Source organism: Periplaneta americana, chromosome 8 (assembly GCF_040183065.1).
Source record: "Periplaneta americana isolate PAMFEO1 chromosome 8, P.americana_PAMFEO1_priV1, whole genome shotgun sequence".
Lineage (NCBI taxonomy): Eukaryota > Metazoa > Arthropoda > Insecta > Blattodea > Blattidae > Periplaneta > Periplaneta americana.
This window is the reverse complement of record NC_091124.1, coordinates 1562186-1581287: the sequence shown is the minus strand read 5'-3', so window position 1 is coordinate 1581287 and position 19102 is coordinate 1562186. Positions and strand designations below refer to the sequence as shown.

Sequence of the window (19102 nt, the reverse complement as noted above, 5' to 3'; positions counted from 1 at the left end):
TTGTTGCTTTAAAATGTTTTCTATGTTTACTATACTCCAGCAGGCCGTGATATATGTCTGTCTTTCCCCCCCCCAGTCTATGATGAGTCTGGAATCTTGTTGATTTTTTCACGGCTTCCTTAATGTTACTTGCATCACGAATGCAGTAACTTTAGTGGAGTTGTAGAGTTTACTTAATTTTTGCAAATATTTAAAAACAATAATTAACAGTGCAATTTAGGTGAAATTGCAGTGGTAAGTTTCCAATTTATAATTATTACTATATTGAACGTCTCTAAAAATAATATGTTAAAAGCCTAAAGCAGTAAAATCAATATGTCACTTAAGCGGTAAGAAGAGGGAAATTGTTATGTGTGTTACGTTGGGAATACTGAATGTGGAATTTTAGACTTTCCGCGGATTGGTTTTGTGCGGAAACCAAGCAAATGCGCACGATCTCGCACAAAAGAATTTTAATAGTTAGTGTTGCCAGTCCTTATATACCCGTCAGTCAAGGCCTTCTGACATATAAAAGCAATTGACAATAGATATCTCAGTCGTGACAACCTCATAAAATAAAATATCCTATCAATTGAATAATCGATTTTTCTACGTACAACATAATTATATTATATTATTATATTATCACCTTTGGATTGAGTTATATTTTATGGTGTTCTTTCTTCCTTTAGGGAGCTCCGTCCCCTAAAAACCCCTGTTGGGGAACCCTCATGCAATTAGTTTATAGTAGCCTAATAAACCGGTCCATCACCTTTGGGTTGAAGGTACGAGTTATATTTTATGATGTGTTCTTTCTTGCTTTAGGGGGCTCAGTCCCCTAAACCCCCTCTTGGGGATTCGGCCCCCAAACCTTCATGTAATTAATTTACAATAATTAACCGGTCCATCACATTTGAGTTGAAGGTACCGGTACATTCATTAATAAATCACTGAAAAACAAATGTGAATGTATAGGATGTGGAGTGAATACGAAATTATTATTATTTTTTATTTTTTGGCGCATCATTTTTACGTAAATAACGACAAATAAAAAATAACATGCCACATAACATTATTTTAAGGAATACAGGAAACAAGCATGAATAATATTCACAATTCTTAATCATCTTGGGATAGAAAAAAAACGTATGGAATAGAAATTACAAACAAATATGCGTGTAATAAACAATAAGCAAACCATCTTCGATTAATCATTTCAAAACAACGTGAATATAGCGTGGATTGTGTAGGAAAATAATTTCTTATATGTTGCTCCCAATGTGCATCATTGTTAACTTATGAAAACAAATGAAATTTAACATGGCATATAGGATACTTAGATAGGAGATATTAAGTAATATTCAGCGTTCTTAATGATCATCGGATGGAAAATAACAATGAAATATGTATAAAATAGAAATTACATACAGGTGAGCATATAAAAAACAGTAAGTAGAATCATTTATTTGATTAATAAGCTTAAATCACTCCAGGTTTAGTGTAAGAGTGGTCTATGTAACGAGTACCGGGTACTAGGAAACTACCTTTAATATTATTATCTTTGGCCAAAAATATCGTTTTTATGTTTAGTTTATCGGAAAGTTTACTTCAATCCAAATGCTAAAATTGACATGAATTCTAGTCATTTGATGTTTGGGTTTTGAATTACTGTTAAAATTAAAACTTACCTGAGGTAAGTACAGACGGAATGATGACGTCACTAGTAGTGTATTTATTGTATTTTAATTTGTTGTATACGGAAGGCCTTAACTCTGATATTTGTGTTCATTTCCTGAACAATAAATAGGCCTAGACCTTACATTGTGTAAGTACCAAGAATGCTTTCACTGCAGCATTTGTGTTGAAAGGTGGAAACGTGTTTGTGTCGGTGGCCTTGGTAATAATTACAAAATATTGTAAACGAAATAGGCCCTACAGTCGACATTGCAACTGGTGAAGACGGAGTTATTTTCGGTGTACAAAATTGATGATAATTAATTATAATAACAATTTACTCGTACAGGTTACTTTATAATATTAATAGACCTAAACAGTGCCAGTTTTACAAGTTCACAATCTAAGTAGAAATATGTCAACCAGTATGTATATATTACCTAAATCTTCTCTTCAGTTTTTCTGAAGAGAAGTCTAAATGAAAGAAGCAAAAATTTAATTGGTTAATAAAAACCCTGCCATATGTCTGTACTATAGAACTACAGTATTTCCCATTTACTTGTTGAACGCAGCCTGGTTGAAATTAACACAGCATCCGTGGGAACTGGGATCGCAACGTGCTTCAGGAATTACAGTTGACAACACAGACTCCCTCAGAAAATTGCGTCATAGAGGAGCGTCACGTTGGTGGCATACGGTCTTCTTCATAATATAAATAAATATATTATATTTACATCCCCTGATGGATTTTCTCTTCATGCAGTTATGGCTTTGCTGCTGCATAATGATCCCTGCACATCTTTGTAGCTCTGTCCACTCTCCGCAGCAGATGCTTCCAGTTCTCTATTAATTATTCCTCATGCCAATATGTCAGTATTTTCGCAGTTAACGGAACATTCTGCCACTGCTCATTCCGTACTAGTGAATCTTCTCTCTTCTCCTCCGTGCCTCTCCCATTTGCTTTTCTCCTCTCATGTCCTCTTCTCTCCTCCCCTCTCCTCCTCTTCCATTTGATTCTCTCCCCCTCCCTTCTCCCCTTCCATTTGCTTCTCTTCTCTCCGCTCGCTCCTCTCTTGTCCTCCACCTTCTCTTCTCTTCTCTTCTCTTCTCTTCTCTTCTCTTCTCTTCTCTTCTCTTCTCTTCTCTTCCTTATCCTTCTCTTCTCTCCTCCCCTTCCCTCCCTTCCTCTTCTCTTCTCTTCTCTTCTCTTCTCTCCTCTTCTCTTCTCTTCTCTTCTCTTCTCTTCTCTTCTCTTCTCTTCTCTTCCCTCCCTTATCCTTCTCTTCTCTCCTCCCCGTCCCTCCCTTTCTCTTCTCTTCTCTTCTCTTCTCTTCTCTTCTCTTCTCTTCTCTTCTCCCCGTCCCTCCCTTTCTCTTCTCTTCTCTTCTCTTCTCTTCTCTTCTCTTCTCTTCTCTTCTCTTCTCTTCTCTTCTCTTCTCTTCTCTTCTCTTCTCTTCCCTCCCTTATCCTTCTCTTCTCTTCTCTTCCCTCCCTTATCCTTCTCTTCTCTCCTCCCATTCCCTCCCTTCCTCTTCTCTTCTCTTCTCTTCTCTTCCCTCCCTTATCCTTCTCTTCTCTCCTCCCATTCCCTCCCTTCCTCTTCTCTTCTCTTCTCTTCCCTCCCTTATCGCTCTCTTCTCTCCTCCCATTCCGTCCCTTCCTCTTCTCTTCTCTTCTCTTCTCTTCTCTTCTCTTCTCTTCTCTTCTCTTCTCTTCTCTTCTCTTCTCTCCCGTATCCTTCTCTTCTCTCCTCCCATTCCCTCCCTTCCTCTTCTCTTCTCTTCTCTTCTCTTCTCTTCCCTCCCTTATCCTTCTCTTCTCTCCTCCCATTCCCTCCCTTCCTCTTCTCTTCTCTTCTCTTCTCTTCTCTTCTCTTCTCTTCTCTTCCCTCCCTTATCCTTCTCTTCTCTCCTCCCATTCCCTCCCTTCCTCTTCTCTTCTCTTCTCTTCTCTTCTCTTCTCTTCTCTTCTCTTCTCTTCTCTTCTCTTCTCTTCTCTTCTCTTCCCTCCCTTATCCTTCTCTTCTCTCCTCCCATTCCCTCCCTTTCTCTTCTCTTCTCTTCTCTTCTCTTCTCTTCTCTTCGCTTCGCTTCTCTTCCCTCCCTTATCCTTCTCTTCTCTCCTCCCATTCCCTCCCTTCCTCTTCTCTTCTCTTCTCTTCTGACATTAATACAAATGATCAGAAAAATTACTTAAGCAGCCTACGATACAGCACTCACAATAATTAACAAGCCCGTTATGTTGGTACAGAAGACTTGTTCCTTGGCACATCATCTGAGGTCCATTTCTATTTCTGATAGATAGAACTCGTGTATCACGTTGAGAATTTATTGCTAGGTCTCTTCTCTTTCTGAGTATCAAATGCTTGAGTCTTATGCAATTTTATTTTGCATGCTATCCCTCTACTACTAGGGCATTCGATAAGCAATGCTGTGAATATAACACATTATAAAATTATGTAGGTATCCAATTCGTTTAATATTTGTATACAATATAATATAGGTATATGGATGGCTTTACTTCTCATAGGAGTTTTTTCCATTTTCAGCGCTATGAAATCATTACATATTTTAATTGTTGTTGGGGTCAACGTCTCATTACAAATGAACTCTGGAGTCTACCTAGACATTAGAGATGATGACGGATTTATTATTTCATCGGTCCAATTTATTTTATTTGAGTACATAATGTACCTAGATGTATTAATTATATGTGTTATATTTCCGCTGTGTCGACTGCTAGCTGGTGTGATGTGAGCGCCAACTCTAGGGAGAAAACAGAATCTCACGTTCAAGCTGGTTTGAAGGTCATTGAAATCAGTCATGCTACATCAAAGGTACCGACAAGAAGTCCATTCTTATATTTACCTATATTCTGGTGATGTTTATGTCAGGTTTCTTTCTTGAACTCTATGGATTATAGACTCCACTTGAAAGTATAGGAGGTTCCCAAAAGGAGGAATTAACTTTGTTTCAGAAGCCTGCTTGTGCTGCCATCTGTTGCACAGTGTCAATTCTCCCCTTACAAATGCTAGTTACTCCCGCCAGGCTGCGTTCATGTAGTGTAGACTGAAGTGTGTGATCTGTTTCTGATGGTGACGTGCACCGTGTTGCAGCGGCTGGGAAGCGTGCGCGGGGAAGACGTGCCTTATGTACTGGGTCTGCCGCTGGTGGGCGGCCAGCCCTTCTTCCCACACAACTACACTCGCCAGGACGGCTCCGTCTCGCGCCTGCTCATCCACTACCTCGCCAATTTTGCCAGAAAAGGGTGAGTGCACCAGGGACTCGATCGGGGACCTCTTGCTTCAAACGACAAGGAAAACAAGTGGCAGCTATCAACTTGCCACATTATTTTCATGTAGACCTGGGATTTTAGGTCACTAAAAATGTTTATTTAGGCACCTAAAATAAGCTCATAAAATGATAACATTGGCACTTGGGGAGAGGATGGTATTTTTTGGTGAAAAGTGATTAAATTTTCAAAAAAAAAATCTTTAAAATGCCCTTTGATATGTGTGGAATGCATTGCATAACAATTTGTGGGTATTTGTGCCCTTATCGGATGGTGAGACGTCATTTTTAAACTTCCTGCGCTATGGATTTTTAAATCACACGCCCACTTTTATCGGTTTCCAGTAACTTCATTTTTTTTGCTACATTGCCAGACAAAAATGGATATAATTTCTGAACTATTAAAGATACATGCATGGAATTTAGAACACACATTCTTTAGACTATTAGGAAACTTTTCTCTGTAACAGAATTTTGTTAATTGTTTTTATTTTAAAAATACGTCCTTTTGTTTGTAAGAAAGGAAATCAGAAAATTGTTATTAAATTTTAATTGTTTATTTTACAAACGTAGGGACTAATATCAAAATTCTGTTACAGACAGTTTGTAGAACATGCTTTTTCAAATACATTGCAAAAAACTGTTTCAACCTATCTTTAAAAACAGTTTAGATATATCGGTTTTAGTACAATCCTGCACTGAGTATATTTTTTTCAAATTTGGGCCCCCAAATATTTTTTTTTTTCAAAATATTTTTATTTGGTTAAGTTGCCACAGCTATGAGCTCTCTACATACAAAAAATTAATATTTTACACCAAATAGGAAAAAAGTTTTAAAAAATACCATCCTCTCCCCTTAAACCTCTATAATAGGCTCTCCAAATTTTGCTTATTTTTAAGAACAAAAATTATGGCATAAAAATTACAAACAACTTCAAGCAGTTTGTGTAATCATGACTCATATCTTTGAAACATTTCAAATTAATATAGGACGACAATTTTCATGTCCTGTAGTCTATCTTTATAAAACTGAAAAAAGATATACAGGGTGATTCACGAGAATTTACCGTCACTTGCGGAGCTTATTTCCGAAGACATTCTGAGCAAAAAATGTCCTATAAACATTTGTCCTAATCCCAGTATTTTTCAGTTACATTAATTTGAAGTTGGTTGTAAAATTCCATTATTCTTTAGTTTTAAAGGTAAAAGAATATTACAGATAAAGAATGAACTATTCAGGAGTATCATTTATTTAATTAGCTAGTATTCTGAAGCTAAAAATGTGTTGTGAATTTCTTAACTCCTTTCAACAGGATTTTTTTTTTCCGATTTTTAACTACAAAATTACATTTTTCTTAGGCATTTATCACAACAATTGTTATTACAAATCACGCTACTCTTGTAAATTAGGATGCATAATTAAACTGTAAAGAATCAAGTTCCTAAAGTCGTATGATTTGTAACAATTTTTGTAATAAGTGCTTAAGAATGATGGAATTTTTAGTTAAAAATTGAAAAACAAAATCTGTAAAAAGCAAAATTAGTAACATTTTAATTATTATTTTTAATGTTGCATGTACTTTTTATTTACTTCGTTATTTAACGATGCTATATCAACTAAGAGGTTATTTAGCGTAGATGGAAGTGAGATGATATTTGGTGAGATGAGGCCGAGGATTCGTCATGGATTACCTGACATTTGCCTTATATTTGGGGAAAACATCGGAAAAAACCCAACCAGATAATCAGCCCAAGCGGGAATGGAACTCGCGACCAGCGCAACTCCGGGTCGCCAGGCAAGCGCCTTAGCCGCCTTAGCTACGTCGGTGGCTTGGTTCATGTAGACCTGGGCTTTTAGGACACTAGAAATGTTTATTTAGGCTCCTTAAATAAGCTTATAAAATGATAACATAGGCACTTAAACTTCTATAAAAGGTGAAAGAAAGAGTGATGGAGCGGAGAAAAATTCTCTCCGGCGCCGGGATTTGAACCCGGGTTTTCAGCTCTACGTGCTGATGCTTTATCCACTAAGCCACGCCGGATACAATCCCGACGCCGTTTAGAATCGTCTCAGATTAAGCTCCATCTCTTGGGTTCCCTCTGGTGGCCGCCCTCTGCACTACGTCATAGATGTCTATGAACGCAGGACCGAAGTCCATACATGTGTTGAGGTGCACTCAGATGAGTGACTGTTTGGCCGGGATCCGACGGTATGGGCGCCGTCTTAAATCACAAAGTGATTTATTACGCATATCATATATATATATATATATATATATATATATATATATATATATATTGATGTACCGAAGTACATATGATATTTCCATGCAGATATTCTGCGTCATCACGTGATGACGAGACGATTCTAAACGGCGTCGGGATTGTATCCGGCGTGGCTTACTGGATAAAGCATCAGCACGTAGAGCTGAAAACCCGGGTTCAAATCCCGGCGCCGGAGAGAATTTTTCTCCGCTCCATCACTCTTTCATCATGTGATGACGCAGAATATCTGCATGGAAATATCATATGTACTTCGGTACATCAATATATATATATATATATATATATATATATATATATATATATATATATATATATATTCTATAAAAGGCCCTCCAAATTTCAGATATTTTCAAGAATAAAAGTTATGGCATCAAAAAAATTACAACTTTTTTTTTTTAAATTTCAAATAGTTTGTGCAACCAAGACTCATATCTTTGAAACATTTAAATTAATACACGACGATAATCTTCATGTCCGTATCTTTATAAAAAAAAATATATATACAGAGTGATTCACGAGGATTTACCGTCCCTTACGGAGCTTATTTCCGAAGACTTTTGAACAAAAAATGTCATCTAAACATTTGTCCTAATCTCAATATTTTCAGAGTTTTACTAATTTGAAGTTGTTTGAAAAATACCATTATTCTCTAGTTTTAAAGGTAAAATAATATTACAGATAAAGAATTATTAACTCCATTTTGAATCTTGCGTACACTACTTTTAAGACTTGAATATAAGTAATTGATTAACTAGCGGACTTACTTGTGTTAATTATGTAAGTTTGTGCAGCTTACAGCTGTTTCGGTGCTTCATCACACCATCCTCAGAGCCTACTAGATCTCGGTGTCATCTCGAACTTCTCTGCCTGTTATGTGGGTGTGTTTGATTGTTGAAAGGTGTTGAAGAGTGGAGTCAAATAGTGTGTGTGTTCTGAAATTGATCTGTGTGTTGAGAATTTGATCGGGGTGTGTTTTAGTGTGTCTGTGTATTTCGTATTGTTCTAGTGTGTTGAGTTTTTGGTTCTTCGGTTGTATGTGTAGAATTTCCATGTCTGTATTTATGTTATTGTATGTGTGGTTAGCATTGGTGAAGATGCGATCTTATGTGTTCTTTTGTTTTTGTATGTTAGTGTGATGTATTTCTTGTGTTCTTGTGTTTGTGTTGTGTTTTGCGCATCTTCATTCAGAAAGCAGAAATACAACATAGCATACAGAACAGAAAACACACTACAAAGACATCTCAACACACAAAAAACACAAACAAATAGATACGACCACATAGGCGTATACAAACTCACATGTAATAGTTGCGACAGTTTCTACATTGGATAGACAGGCAGATCATTCCAAACTCGATACAAAGAACAAATTAAAGCAATAACCAGAGGACACAATACATCTACATATGCCGAACACATAACTAATGCTAACTACACATAAAATAACATAAATACAGACATGGAAATCCTACACATACAACCCAAAACTCAGCACACTAGAATAATATGAAATATACAAACACACTAAAACACACCCCGATCAAATTCTCAACACACAGATCAATTTCAGTACACACACTATTCGACTCCACTCTTCAACACCTTTCAACAATCAAACACACCCACACAATAGGCAGAGAAGTACGAGATGACGCCGAGATCTAGTAGGCTCTGAGGATGGTGTGATGAAGCACCGAAACAGCTATAAGCCGCACAAACTTACATAATTAACACGAGTAAGTCCGCTAGTTAATCAATTAATTATTTACTATTCGGGAGTATAATTTCTTTGGGCTGCCTGAATAAAAATGAACGGCTTAAATCAGACACCCTGTACAAGCAAAAGCGCCTGTAGTCTGATACAACTCGTACTAACGAATAGATGACGATTGGCTGTTTTCTTGAATAATACAGCGTTTGCACAAGCTCAGGAAGGCGCTTTCCTTCCTCCCTGTCGTCTGGTTTGGCTTTCGCTGACGTCAGAGAATCATTCTTAACTCTCTTGATCAGCGCCAACTTAGTTTTGACAGCTCTTCACTCTCATAAGCCGATGACAGATGTTAGCTGGCGGTTCTTCTTAGCCACGGAAAGCGTGTAACGCAGAGCCTGTTTTTCCAAGCACCTCGCCGCCTCCAAAACCTCAACGAGAGCGTCAGCGCCATCCAGGCAGTAACTCAGAGCTTTCATTTAGATCGCGGTGTTAATTAATACGACCAGGCGTAATCTTTTTATCTGATCGAGGCTCGTAGAGGGACCGCTGAAATCCCATTTCACCCCTCGCAGTTCTTCTTTAAACTCCCGTAGCACGGCCACCGAGTGAGGTCTGGTGGAAGGATGTTGTGGCAACCAGAAACCTGTGTACGTTACCATGGAAACAGCGCTGCATTACCATGTCTAATGCATAGCCTACAGCGAGCGTTTCTTCACAGCAGAAGAGGCTGTTCTTTATGAAAATAAGTGCGGTGTCAGGTATGACGTAACAACTCATCACTGTTAAAAAGTGGTCTAAATTAAGTGAATTTCCAGCTGTAATTCAGAAAAGATCAATATTGTATTTCAGATTAATCAAGTGAATTTCAGAAAAGGTTAGATATCCTTCAGATTTTTTAATTTACGTAAAGCAGGATGCGTTAGTTGTAATTCAATTTAGAAGGCATTAGATGTAGGCTTAATTCAGAAAGCATCAAACTTAATAATATGATATAGAGTCACATAAGCAAAACAGCCAGTTGTCATGACTACCAAACAAATTACCTTTTTGTACGATCGTGTTGTTGTTGTATTTACAGCTTTTTTTTTTATTTTTGTTAGGCCTTGAAAGTTAGAATTCCCACACAGAAACTTGTTGCTAGGGAAACCATTCTTCATAACATAAAACTGTACTGTAATAGACCCATTACAGTGCACTTACTGTTACTTAGTTACCATTACAGTATAGTTTTGCGAAGGCTTTAGAATAATATTGCTCCAAATTTTCGCTCTTTTCGTTTTTCAAACTCTCAATTTTGTAAAAAGTTCTTCCCAAACTTGTATCGTAATATACTATTTCACAATTTAAATTGCGCATTCAAATACCATTAATTGATTAATCTCAATTAATTTAATTTTGATTTTTCTAACGCTTTCTCAATTATACTGTTTTTTTTTTCTGAAATACAATAAAATTGATCTTTTGTAAATTTCAATTACACAATATGAATTACATGTGAACTATTTCGAAATTTATTGGCTAATGTGAAGTAAAATTGGCGCTGTGTACCTACAAAACGTGTAGATTTCATCATTTCTTATATTAAATATACATTTTTTGTTATTTGGATATTGAAGAAAGCCGTTTTTAAATAATATTGTTGTCTATTTATTACTGTTTCATTTTTATTTTTCCGTTTACATCTTTTGTCATCTAGTCTGCTTTCAAAAATACTTAAAGTTGGAATTTATAAAACAGTTATATTACCGATTGTTCTGTATGGTTGTGAAACTTGGACTCTCACTTTGAGACAGGAACAGAGGTTAAGGGTGTTTTTTTCCCATCAGTTTGTATTGGGAAGTCCCTTCATATAACAACAATATTTCTTATCGCGATATTTCTTTTATAACGCAGATAAATGTGTTAAATCGAAGTTTTTCTCATTTCCTCGCATATTTCATATCATAATGTATTAATTTTCACATACTGTTAATATCTAACATGATATCAATGTGTTGCCATCTCGAGATATTCTCACTTCGTCTGTGTTTCATGAAATTCTTGATATAATGTAACCCTTTCTCACATCTTTCTTGAGAATTTTTGTTGATTATTATTATTATTATTTGTATTATTATTATTATTATTATTATTATTATTATTATTATTATTATTATTATTATTATTTGTATTACTGATTATTGCGCATAAGTTGATTGGCTGAAAAACCTTCCAACTTGACATCCAGCCATTTAAGATCCTTACGAAGGGTCCCATCTTCTGCGGACCTCTGGAAAAAGATCAAAGGAAGAGACTAGTGAAATGCTTTGCGTGGAATGTGACATTGTATGAGACAGAAACATGGACATTACAACGAAGTGAAGAGAAGTTAATAGAAACTTTATAAATGTGGATATGGAGAAGGATGGAGCGTGTGAAGTGGACAGACAGAATAAGAAATGAAGCTGTGTTGGAAAGAGTGGGTGAAGAAAGAATGATGCTGAAACTGATCAGGAAGAGGAAAAGGAATTTTTGGTGGGGTCACTGGCTGAGAAGAAACTACCTACTGAAGGATGCACTGGAAGGAATGGTGAACGGGAGAAGAGTTCGGGGCAGAAGAAGATATCAGATGATAGACGACATTAAGATATATGGATCATATGCGGAGACAAAGAGGAAGGCAGAAAATAGGAAAGATTGAAGAAAGCTGGGTTTACAGTGAAAGACTTGCCCTGGGGCAGAACACTTTTGTATGTATGTATGTATGTATGTATGTATGTACGTATGGCGTTATTAGCAGAAGAGGAGATGATACTAAGGGATATGCTACTGGAGCTAAATGACAGCTGTGAGCAGTATGGGATGAAGATAAATGCAAACAAGACGAAGACCATGGTCATAGGAAGAAAAATAAAGAAGGTAAACTTGCGAATTGTAAATGAGACAGTAGAGCAAGTGGACAGCTTCAAATACTTGGGGTGTACTATAAGCAGTAACATGAGCTGCTGCCAGGAAGTCAAAAGGAGGATAGCAATGGCCAAGGAAGCTTTTAATAGAAAAAGGAACATGTTCTGCGGACCTCTGGAAATAGAACTGAGGAAGAGACTAGTGAAGTGCTTTGTTTGGAGTGTGGCATTTTATGGGAGCAGAAACATGGGCATTACGACGAAGTGAAGAGAAGAGAATAGAAGCATTTGAAATGTGGATATGGAGAAGAATGGAGCGTGTGAAGTGGACAGACAGAATAAGAAATGAAGCTGTGTTGGAAAGAGTGGGTGAAGAAAGAATGATGCTGAAACTGATCAGGAAGAGGAAACGGAATTGTTTGGGTCACTGGCTGAGAAGAAACTGCCTACTGAAGGATGCACTGGAAGGAATGGTGAACGGGAGAAGAGTTCGGGGCAGAAGAAGATATCAGATTATAGACGACATTAAGATATATGGATCATATGAGGAGACAAAGGGGAAGACAGAAAATACGAAAGATTCGAGAATGCTGGGTTTGCAGTGAAAGACCTGCCCTTGGGGGGAACAGTATGCATGAACAAAGGAACGAACGAAATAATGAAGAGCCATGAAATAACACCTGTTGCTGATGTTACTATTCACAAGACATTTTGTATTCGTACGCTGGGCTGCAAAAGAAATGCCGAGTCGAAGTCGCTATCGATTTTAAATATTATCGTGTTACGAGGACTTCGCTTAGGAAACAATAGAAATAGAGATACACAGAAGGCCTTGCATATAAACTCTATTGTTGCTCCGTTAACATTACAACATCTGCTTGTTTGTGTATGTCTTCAGTAAACTATAAATTTTAGGAAAAACCATGCCTTATACATTTTTTGTTAATACGGTGACACGTAACTGGCCGTATTTAGACTAGACTATCGATTGCAACAATGACAGCATCCATGGATAATAAGGAAGGCTGTGGAATACCATATAAACTCCAGTTTCACTATTTTCTGTAGTAGTATTATTAAAGTTGTAAAATAAAAGTAGTATATGAATAATTTAAAATCAATTCATGTTATATAATAAAGTGAACATATTATAAAAGTCGTAATTATATGTTTTTAAAAACGAATCTAAGGAAAATAGCTTTCCACCTCGCCATGTTTGCTAAAGTTATCGGAAAACGATATAATTTCGTATCGGCATTTCTTTTGCAGCTCAATCTTCCAAGTTGTGTAATTTCAATTCATTGTGTACGCAGGCTGTAAATTTGCTATGATTGGCATTGCTACATCTATGAGAAACGTCAATTTCTTTAAATTCTATTGATTACTCTAATAACTGGAATGTTATTTATGCCGAACTGTTCCATCTTCTGTTAATGTAGCCTAATTCCATCTCAGTACAACTTAGCAGAATCATTTTCCAGTATCCCCGATTGATTACATTGACTATTACACTTTTACTACGTCAAACTACTTTTGACCAATAAAACGGTACGAAAGGACGTCTTTCAACCAATCATGGCTGCTTATCGCACAATTTTATCGCGTCCCTAGCATTTGTTTAATTTTATCGCTTCCCTAGCTTTTGTTTATTTTTATCACTACCCTAGCATTTGTTTCTTTGTCTGCCAACATTTCAAACTGCACTGGTCTGGACGTCAAAAAACAGAAAATTACAAACCACTCCAGTCGATGTACAGCACTTTCAAATATGACTCGCATTGGCATTCAAGAACAAGAATTAATAAAGATCACTGGTCATAGCTATGTATCTCCCCTGAAACCCCATTTACAAACAAATGAAGAGCACCATTCGGAAATCCTGAATAAGTTGAGGAATACACCATGTACATCAACGAGTTCACTTCTTTTACGCACACGTCCAATATAACATCAACTGAACCACCAACCACTAAAACATTCAAATTTGAAAATTGTAGCCTACTTTCAATAATTGTTTATTTTTTATTTCATCATCGTTAATTGAAACTTTTCTTGTTTATTTCATCATCTCTAATTAAAACTTTTCTAACACTTGTTTATATTATTTAGGTTATGTTATAGCTTCTGCTATATGATATTATGGATAGTCACGTATCAGAGATCGTTTAATACTAAGATTTATTGAAAATCATCTGTCAAGTCACGTTGATTACTGGGATCCGGATGATTGAAGTGGAATGCAAATGTTTTAATAAAAATGAAACTGAATCAACAAAGCCTTCTTGACTAGTAACCGTCCGCAGAGTTCAATGAAGATTCCATAGTTGGCACAATTGGTAACAAGAAAACATAATCATAAAACACTACTGCCATCTAGCGTAATGTTGAGATGGTACAATAATACATTTGAAGACAGTTTTGTATTTTCGTAAGTCAATTAATATTTTATTGTATTGGAGTACTTCGTTACTTCTAATCTTTATATACTTTCTTCTAATCGTGTAATAGTCAATTAAATCCCACTCGAGTTTTGATTTTCTCCAGATAAATCAAAACCTCTAGTGAGATTACTGTTGGTAATAAATTGGTACATTCTCTGCTGAATTCTTGTAACTGAATGGCTCCATTGCCGGTGGGTATGTGTTGATATTTTTCATTTATTCCCCTTAATGATTATTAGTTAAGTTTTACCGGTAGGTTACCAGCCTTTAGCTTAAAAAAACCTCATCTGTAAGCCTGGAGGGTCATGTGTTGAAGACGCAACAATTCCAGTGATGTAATCATATAGCTCTCATTACAGATGCCCGCCAGGTATCTGTGGTTTCTCTTCTATCCATCAAAAAGTTTCTAGTGTCTTGTCTGTCACAGTTATTTTTATTTCAGTTGGTTATTTAACGACGCTGTATCAACTATTAAGTTATTTAGCTTCTACGGGATTGGTGATAGCGAGATGGCCTTTGGTGAGATGAGGCCTAGAATTCACCATAGATTACCTGGCATTCGCTTTACGGTTGGGGAAATATTTAAAATACCTGAAAGCAGCCGACTGAGCTACGCCCGTGGTTCAGCTATTATTGAAGTGGTGCAAAAGTATGTATTCTTTTTTTCTCAGTGGTGGCATCTGAATTTTTAATCTCGCTGTCATTAGTGTAGGCAGAATAATGTTAATATTAAATATTTATACTGGTTATAGTTTATGATCCATTTCACATTTTCTCACCAACTAAATGTAAAAACCAAATAAAAAGTAAAACTAAAATTTCAAGAGCACTCAAAGATATTACAGCTTGAACATTGTCAGTTTATGCTCAACGATATGAAAAGATGTCAAGTAATAACTAAAGGATGGTTAGGTGCAATAACTAGAAAATACGGAGGAATATAGAGAGAAATGCTCAAAACCATGGCTTTATCCAATTTTGCCATTGCCGAGGTTTGAAATGGGATCCTCTGTAGTCGTAAGCCAGCGTTACATGAAGTGAGCTTCCAAAGTGGCTCTCTGCTATAGTTGTCGATATTATTATTATTATTATTATTATTATTATTATTATTATTATTATTATTATTATTATTTTCACAACATCTTCAATCTTACGCTTTTTGAACACCTAACTGTAGGCTATTTGTAATTTGTAAAAACCCATATTCAAACGGTTATCATGAAGGAAAGAAGACGTTAAAGACTTTTTCCTTCTAACTTACAACTTACAAAATAAGGAACCAGGAGGTTCATTGCCGCCCTCACATAAGCCCGCTATCGGTCCCTATCCTGTGCAAGATTAATCAAGTCCCTACCATCATATCCCACCTTCCTCAAATCTATTTTAATATTATCCTCCCATCTACGTCTCGGCCTCCCCAAAAGTCTTTTTCCCTCCGGTCTCCCAATCAACACTCTATATGCATTTCTGGATTAGCCCATACGTGCTACGTGCCCTGCCCATCTCAAGCGTCTGGATTTAATGTTCCTAATTATGTCAGGTGAAGAATACAATGCGTGCAGTTCTGTGTTGTGTAACTTTCTCCATTATCCTGTAACTTCATCCCTCTTAACCCCAAATATGTTTATAAGCGCCTTATTCTCAAACACCCTTAATCTCTGTTCCTCGCTCAAAGTAAGAGTCCAAGTTTCACAGGCATACAGAACAACCGGTAATATAACTGTTTTATAAATTCTAACTTTCAGATTTTTTGACAGCAGACTAGATGACAAAAGCTTCTCAACCGAATAATAACAGGCATTTCTCTTATTTATTCTGCGTTTAATTTCCTCCCAAGTGTCATTTATATTTGTTACTGTTGGTCTAAGATATTTGAATTTTTCCACGTCTTCGAAGGATAAATCCCCAATAATTATATTTCCATTTCGTACAATATTCTGGTCACGAGACATAATCATATACTTTCTTTTCAGGATTTACTTCCAAATCTATCACTTTACTTGCTTCAAGTAAAATTTCCGCGTTTTTCCTAATCGTTTCTGAATTTCCTCTTAACATATTCACATCATCCGCATAGACAAGTTTTCCTTCCAACTTGCGTTATAAAAAGGAACCAGGATCCCCTATCTCACGGATCCAATTTTGTAATTATTGTTAAAAGCATTGTCTTTAGATGAGATCTTGTTTTACAAAAATCGTTAGATCCAGAATGACAGTTGAAGTTTGAATGTTGTTACAAGCAGCTCCTGTTTGTGTTGCAGTGACCCCAACGGCGGAATCGCGGATCGCCAGCATGGAGTGAACAAAGACAGCGAGGCGGACTCGAACCCGGCTCCTTTCTGGGACACGTACGACCCCATCAACCAACTCTATCTGGAACTAGGTAACGCACTGCGTCGTATCTAAGGATTTTTCTGAAAAGTCGCATGTATTATTATTATTATTATTATTATTATTATTATTATTATTATTATTATTATTATTATTATTATTATTATGTTATCATACTTAAAAGTCAACGACATAGCTATCCAGATACATCGATTTCTGTAACTATTGAACAAACACTTAAAATCAAAATATTACAAAAAATATGATAAAATTTTATACAATTTTGGTGGTTCACTTGTTAAGTTCATTAACCGTCATAATATTAAACTTAGGAGTATTTTTAGGATTGCTTCACAGCAGAATTTATTTTTATGTATGAGTAATAACCAGGGAAAGGAAGTTCATGGCCTAATTATGCACTCTTCATTCCCGTATTATTTATTCGCTCGATTTCATACTCTCTCTCGCTATCATAATATTAATACTCGATCACAACGCGATAACACGCTAGAAATTCCACTTCACACATCATCTCTGTATTCCTCATCCTTCACTGTTGCTACCTCTCGTCACTGGAACTCTCTGCCGCCTGAAGTCAAGGGCTGCCGAACATTGAATTCTTTCAAATCCAAGTTAGAAAATTATCTTATGACGAGTTGCCAAACTAACTTACTATTATGACAAGTGTTGTATTGCATGTTTGCACGTATTCACATTTTTTTTATGTTCTAATGATATTCAACTTATTTTATATTTTTGTTTTCATATTTTCCGATAATGGTATATCTATAATGTGATAAGTTGAGCTATATATAATCATAATTTTCCTTATTGTGTGTACTTAAAAATATTGTATTCATTGTATGCTTTGTACTGCACTATTTTATTACTACTATTAGTATTATTATTATTATTATCATTATTACTATTCTTATTTATTATTATTATTATTATTATTATTATTATTATTATTATTATTATTATGAATAATTGTCTTTTTTTTGTATGCCTCATTTATTTTGACCTGCTGTTCACATATTATTATGCTTTTTTCTTTCTTTCTGTATGTTATATATTATGTCTGATTTCTTCTTATTTGTTGTTTATATTTTATTATTATTATTATTATTATTATTATTATTATTATTATTATCTTATTCAGTTTTGTGTGTAAAATTGTAGTGTAATTTGTAAATTTGTAGTGTTTTTGTAACGCAGTCTTTACTCCTGGTTGAGTGTTAGAGAAGGCCGTATGGCCTTAACTCTGCCAGGTTAAATAAATCATTATTATTATTATTATTATTATTATTATTATTATTATTATTATTATTAAAAACGTGAAGAATATGTATGAATTTTTGCATTAAAAATTGATAAATATGCTACAAAATATGCATTATCAGTCTGACATTATTTTAACAGAATAATAAGGTATAGGTAACTTACGTTTAGTCTATGGATTTTGAAGTGCTTGCATCAATGCTGAATGCTCCATTTATGCTGTCACAGTTCACAACCAAGCAGTGACGTATGTTTTCTGTTGTCATTCTTCGCCTGTCGTCTCTCAGCATAGCTTTGTAACGCGAAAAACTTCGTTCTACGTCACAAGAAGTAAGAGGGGCTGGCACAAAAGCTGTGAGCTGTTCTGTATTGGTTTTTTTTTAGCGTTTTTCCTTCGAGAATATCTTGAATTTCTTTAAGTTCATAATAGACAGGGTTTTTGAAAAGAATATTTGCTGTTTTCTCGTTCACTTTATCTCCTACATTTCCTGGAACTGATGTTAAACTGGATACTGTTCTATCGAAACCTGCTAAACACTGCAATAAAGGAATGCCAATTGCTAACTTGAGAGGCTCCCTACGAGGGCGTCATCGTTACGTTAAAATTGATATACATAAAGTAGTCGAGGTTACACACTTTTAAAAATGAGGGAAAGAGAAATAAACATACATGATATGCAGTTTCAATGCATAAATGTTAAAATATGATGCTTTTATAAATAAAGGCAAAATATGCACTTTTATGTACAATAAAAGTAATATAATTGTATTCAGAAATTTATGATTCATGTAGATCAGGCCTGCACAAGGTTTGCGCTCTCCGAGCCGGCTCACAGCTCATGAGCGGAATGCAGATATTAGCTGCGCTCTGTATAAGGGTGGACTGGAAGAAGGGGTGATCTCGTGCAAAATATACACAAAAGGAAGTACTATTACGAGTGCTTATGAAATGAATTCCCGTTCAGTGTTTGCAAAACTATCTTGGACTATTATTAATTAATAAAGAGATATATATTTATTTTACAGAAATAATAGAAATTCTATACTTACTTACTTACTTACTTACTTACTTACTTACTTACAAATGGCTTTTAAGGAACCCGAAGGTTCATTGCCGCCCTCACATAAGCCCGCCATTGGTCCCTATCCTGTGCAAGATTAATCCAGTCTCTATCATCATACCCCACCTCCCTCAAATCCATTTTAATATTATCCTCCCATCTA

General features: G+C 35.8%; 1 protein-coding gene across 1 annotated transcript in view; it reads left to right on the top strand.

Moving 5' to 3' along the window:
• LOC138704372 (neuroligin-4, Y-linked-like) overlaps positions 1-19102 on the top strand; it is a 1066533-nt gene that overhangs the window by 1037236 nt on the left and 10195 nt on the right. Inside the window, exons 7-8 of the mRNA XM_069832203.1 lie at positions 4769-4920; positions 16528-16649. Coding sequence (XP_069688304.1) covers positions 4769-4920; positions 16528-16649 — 274 coding nt within the window. The remainder of the gene's footprint in view (positions 1-4768; positions 4921-16527; positions 16650-19102) is intronic.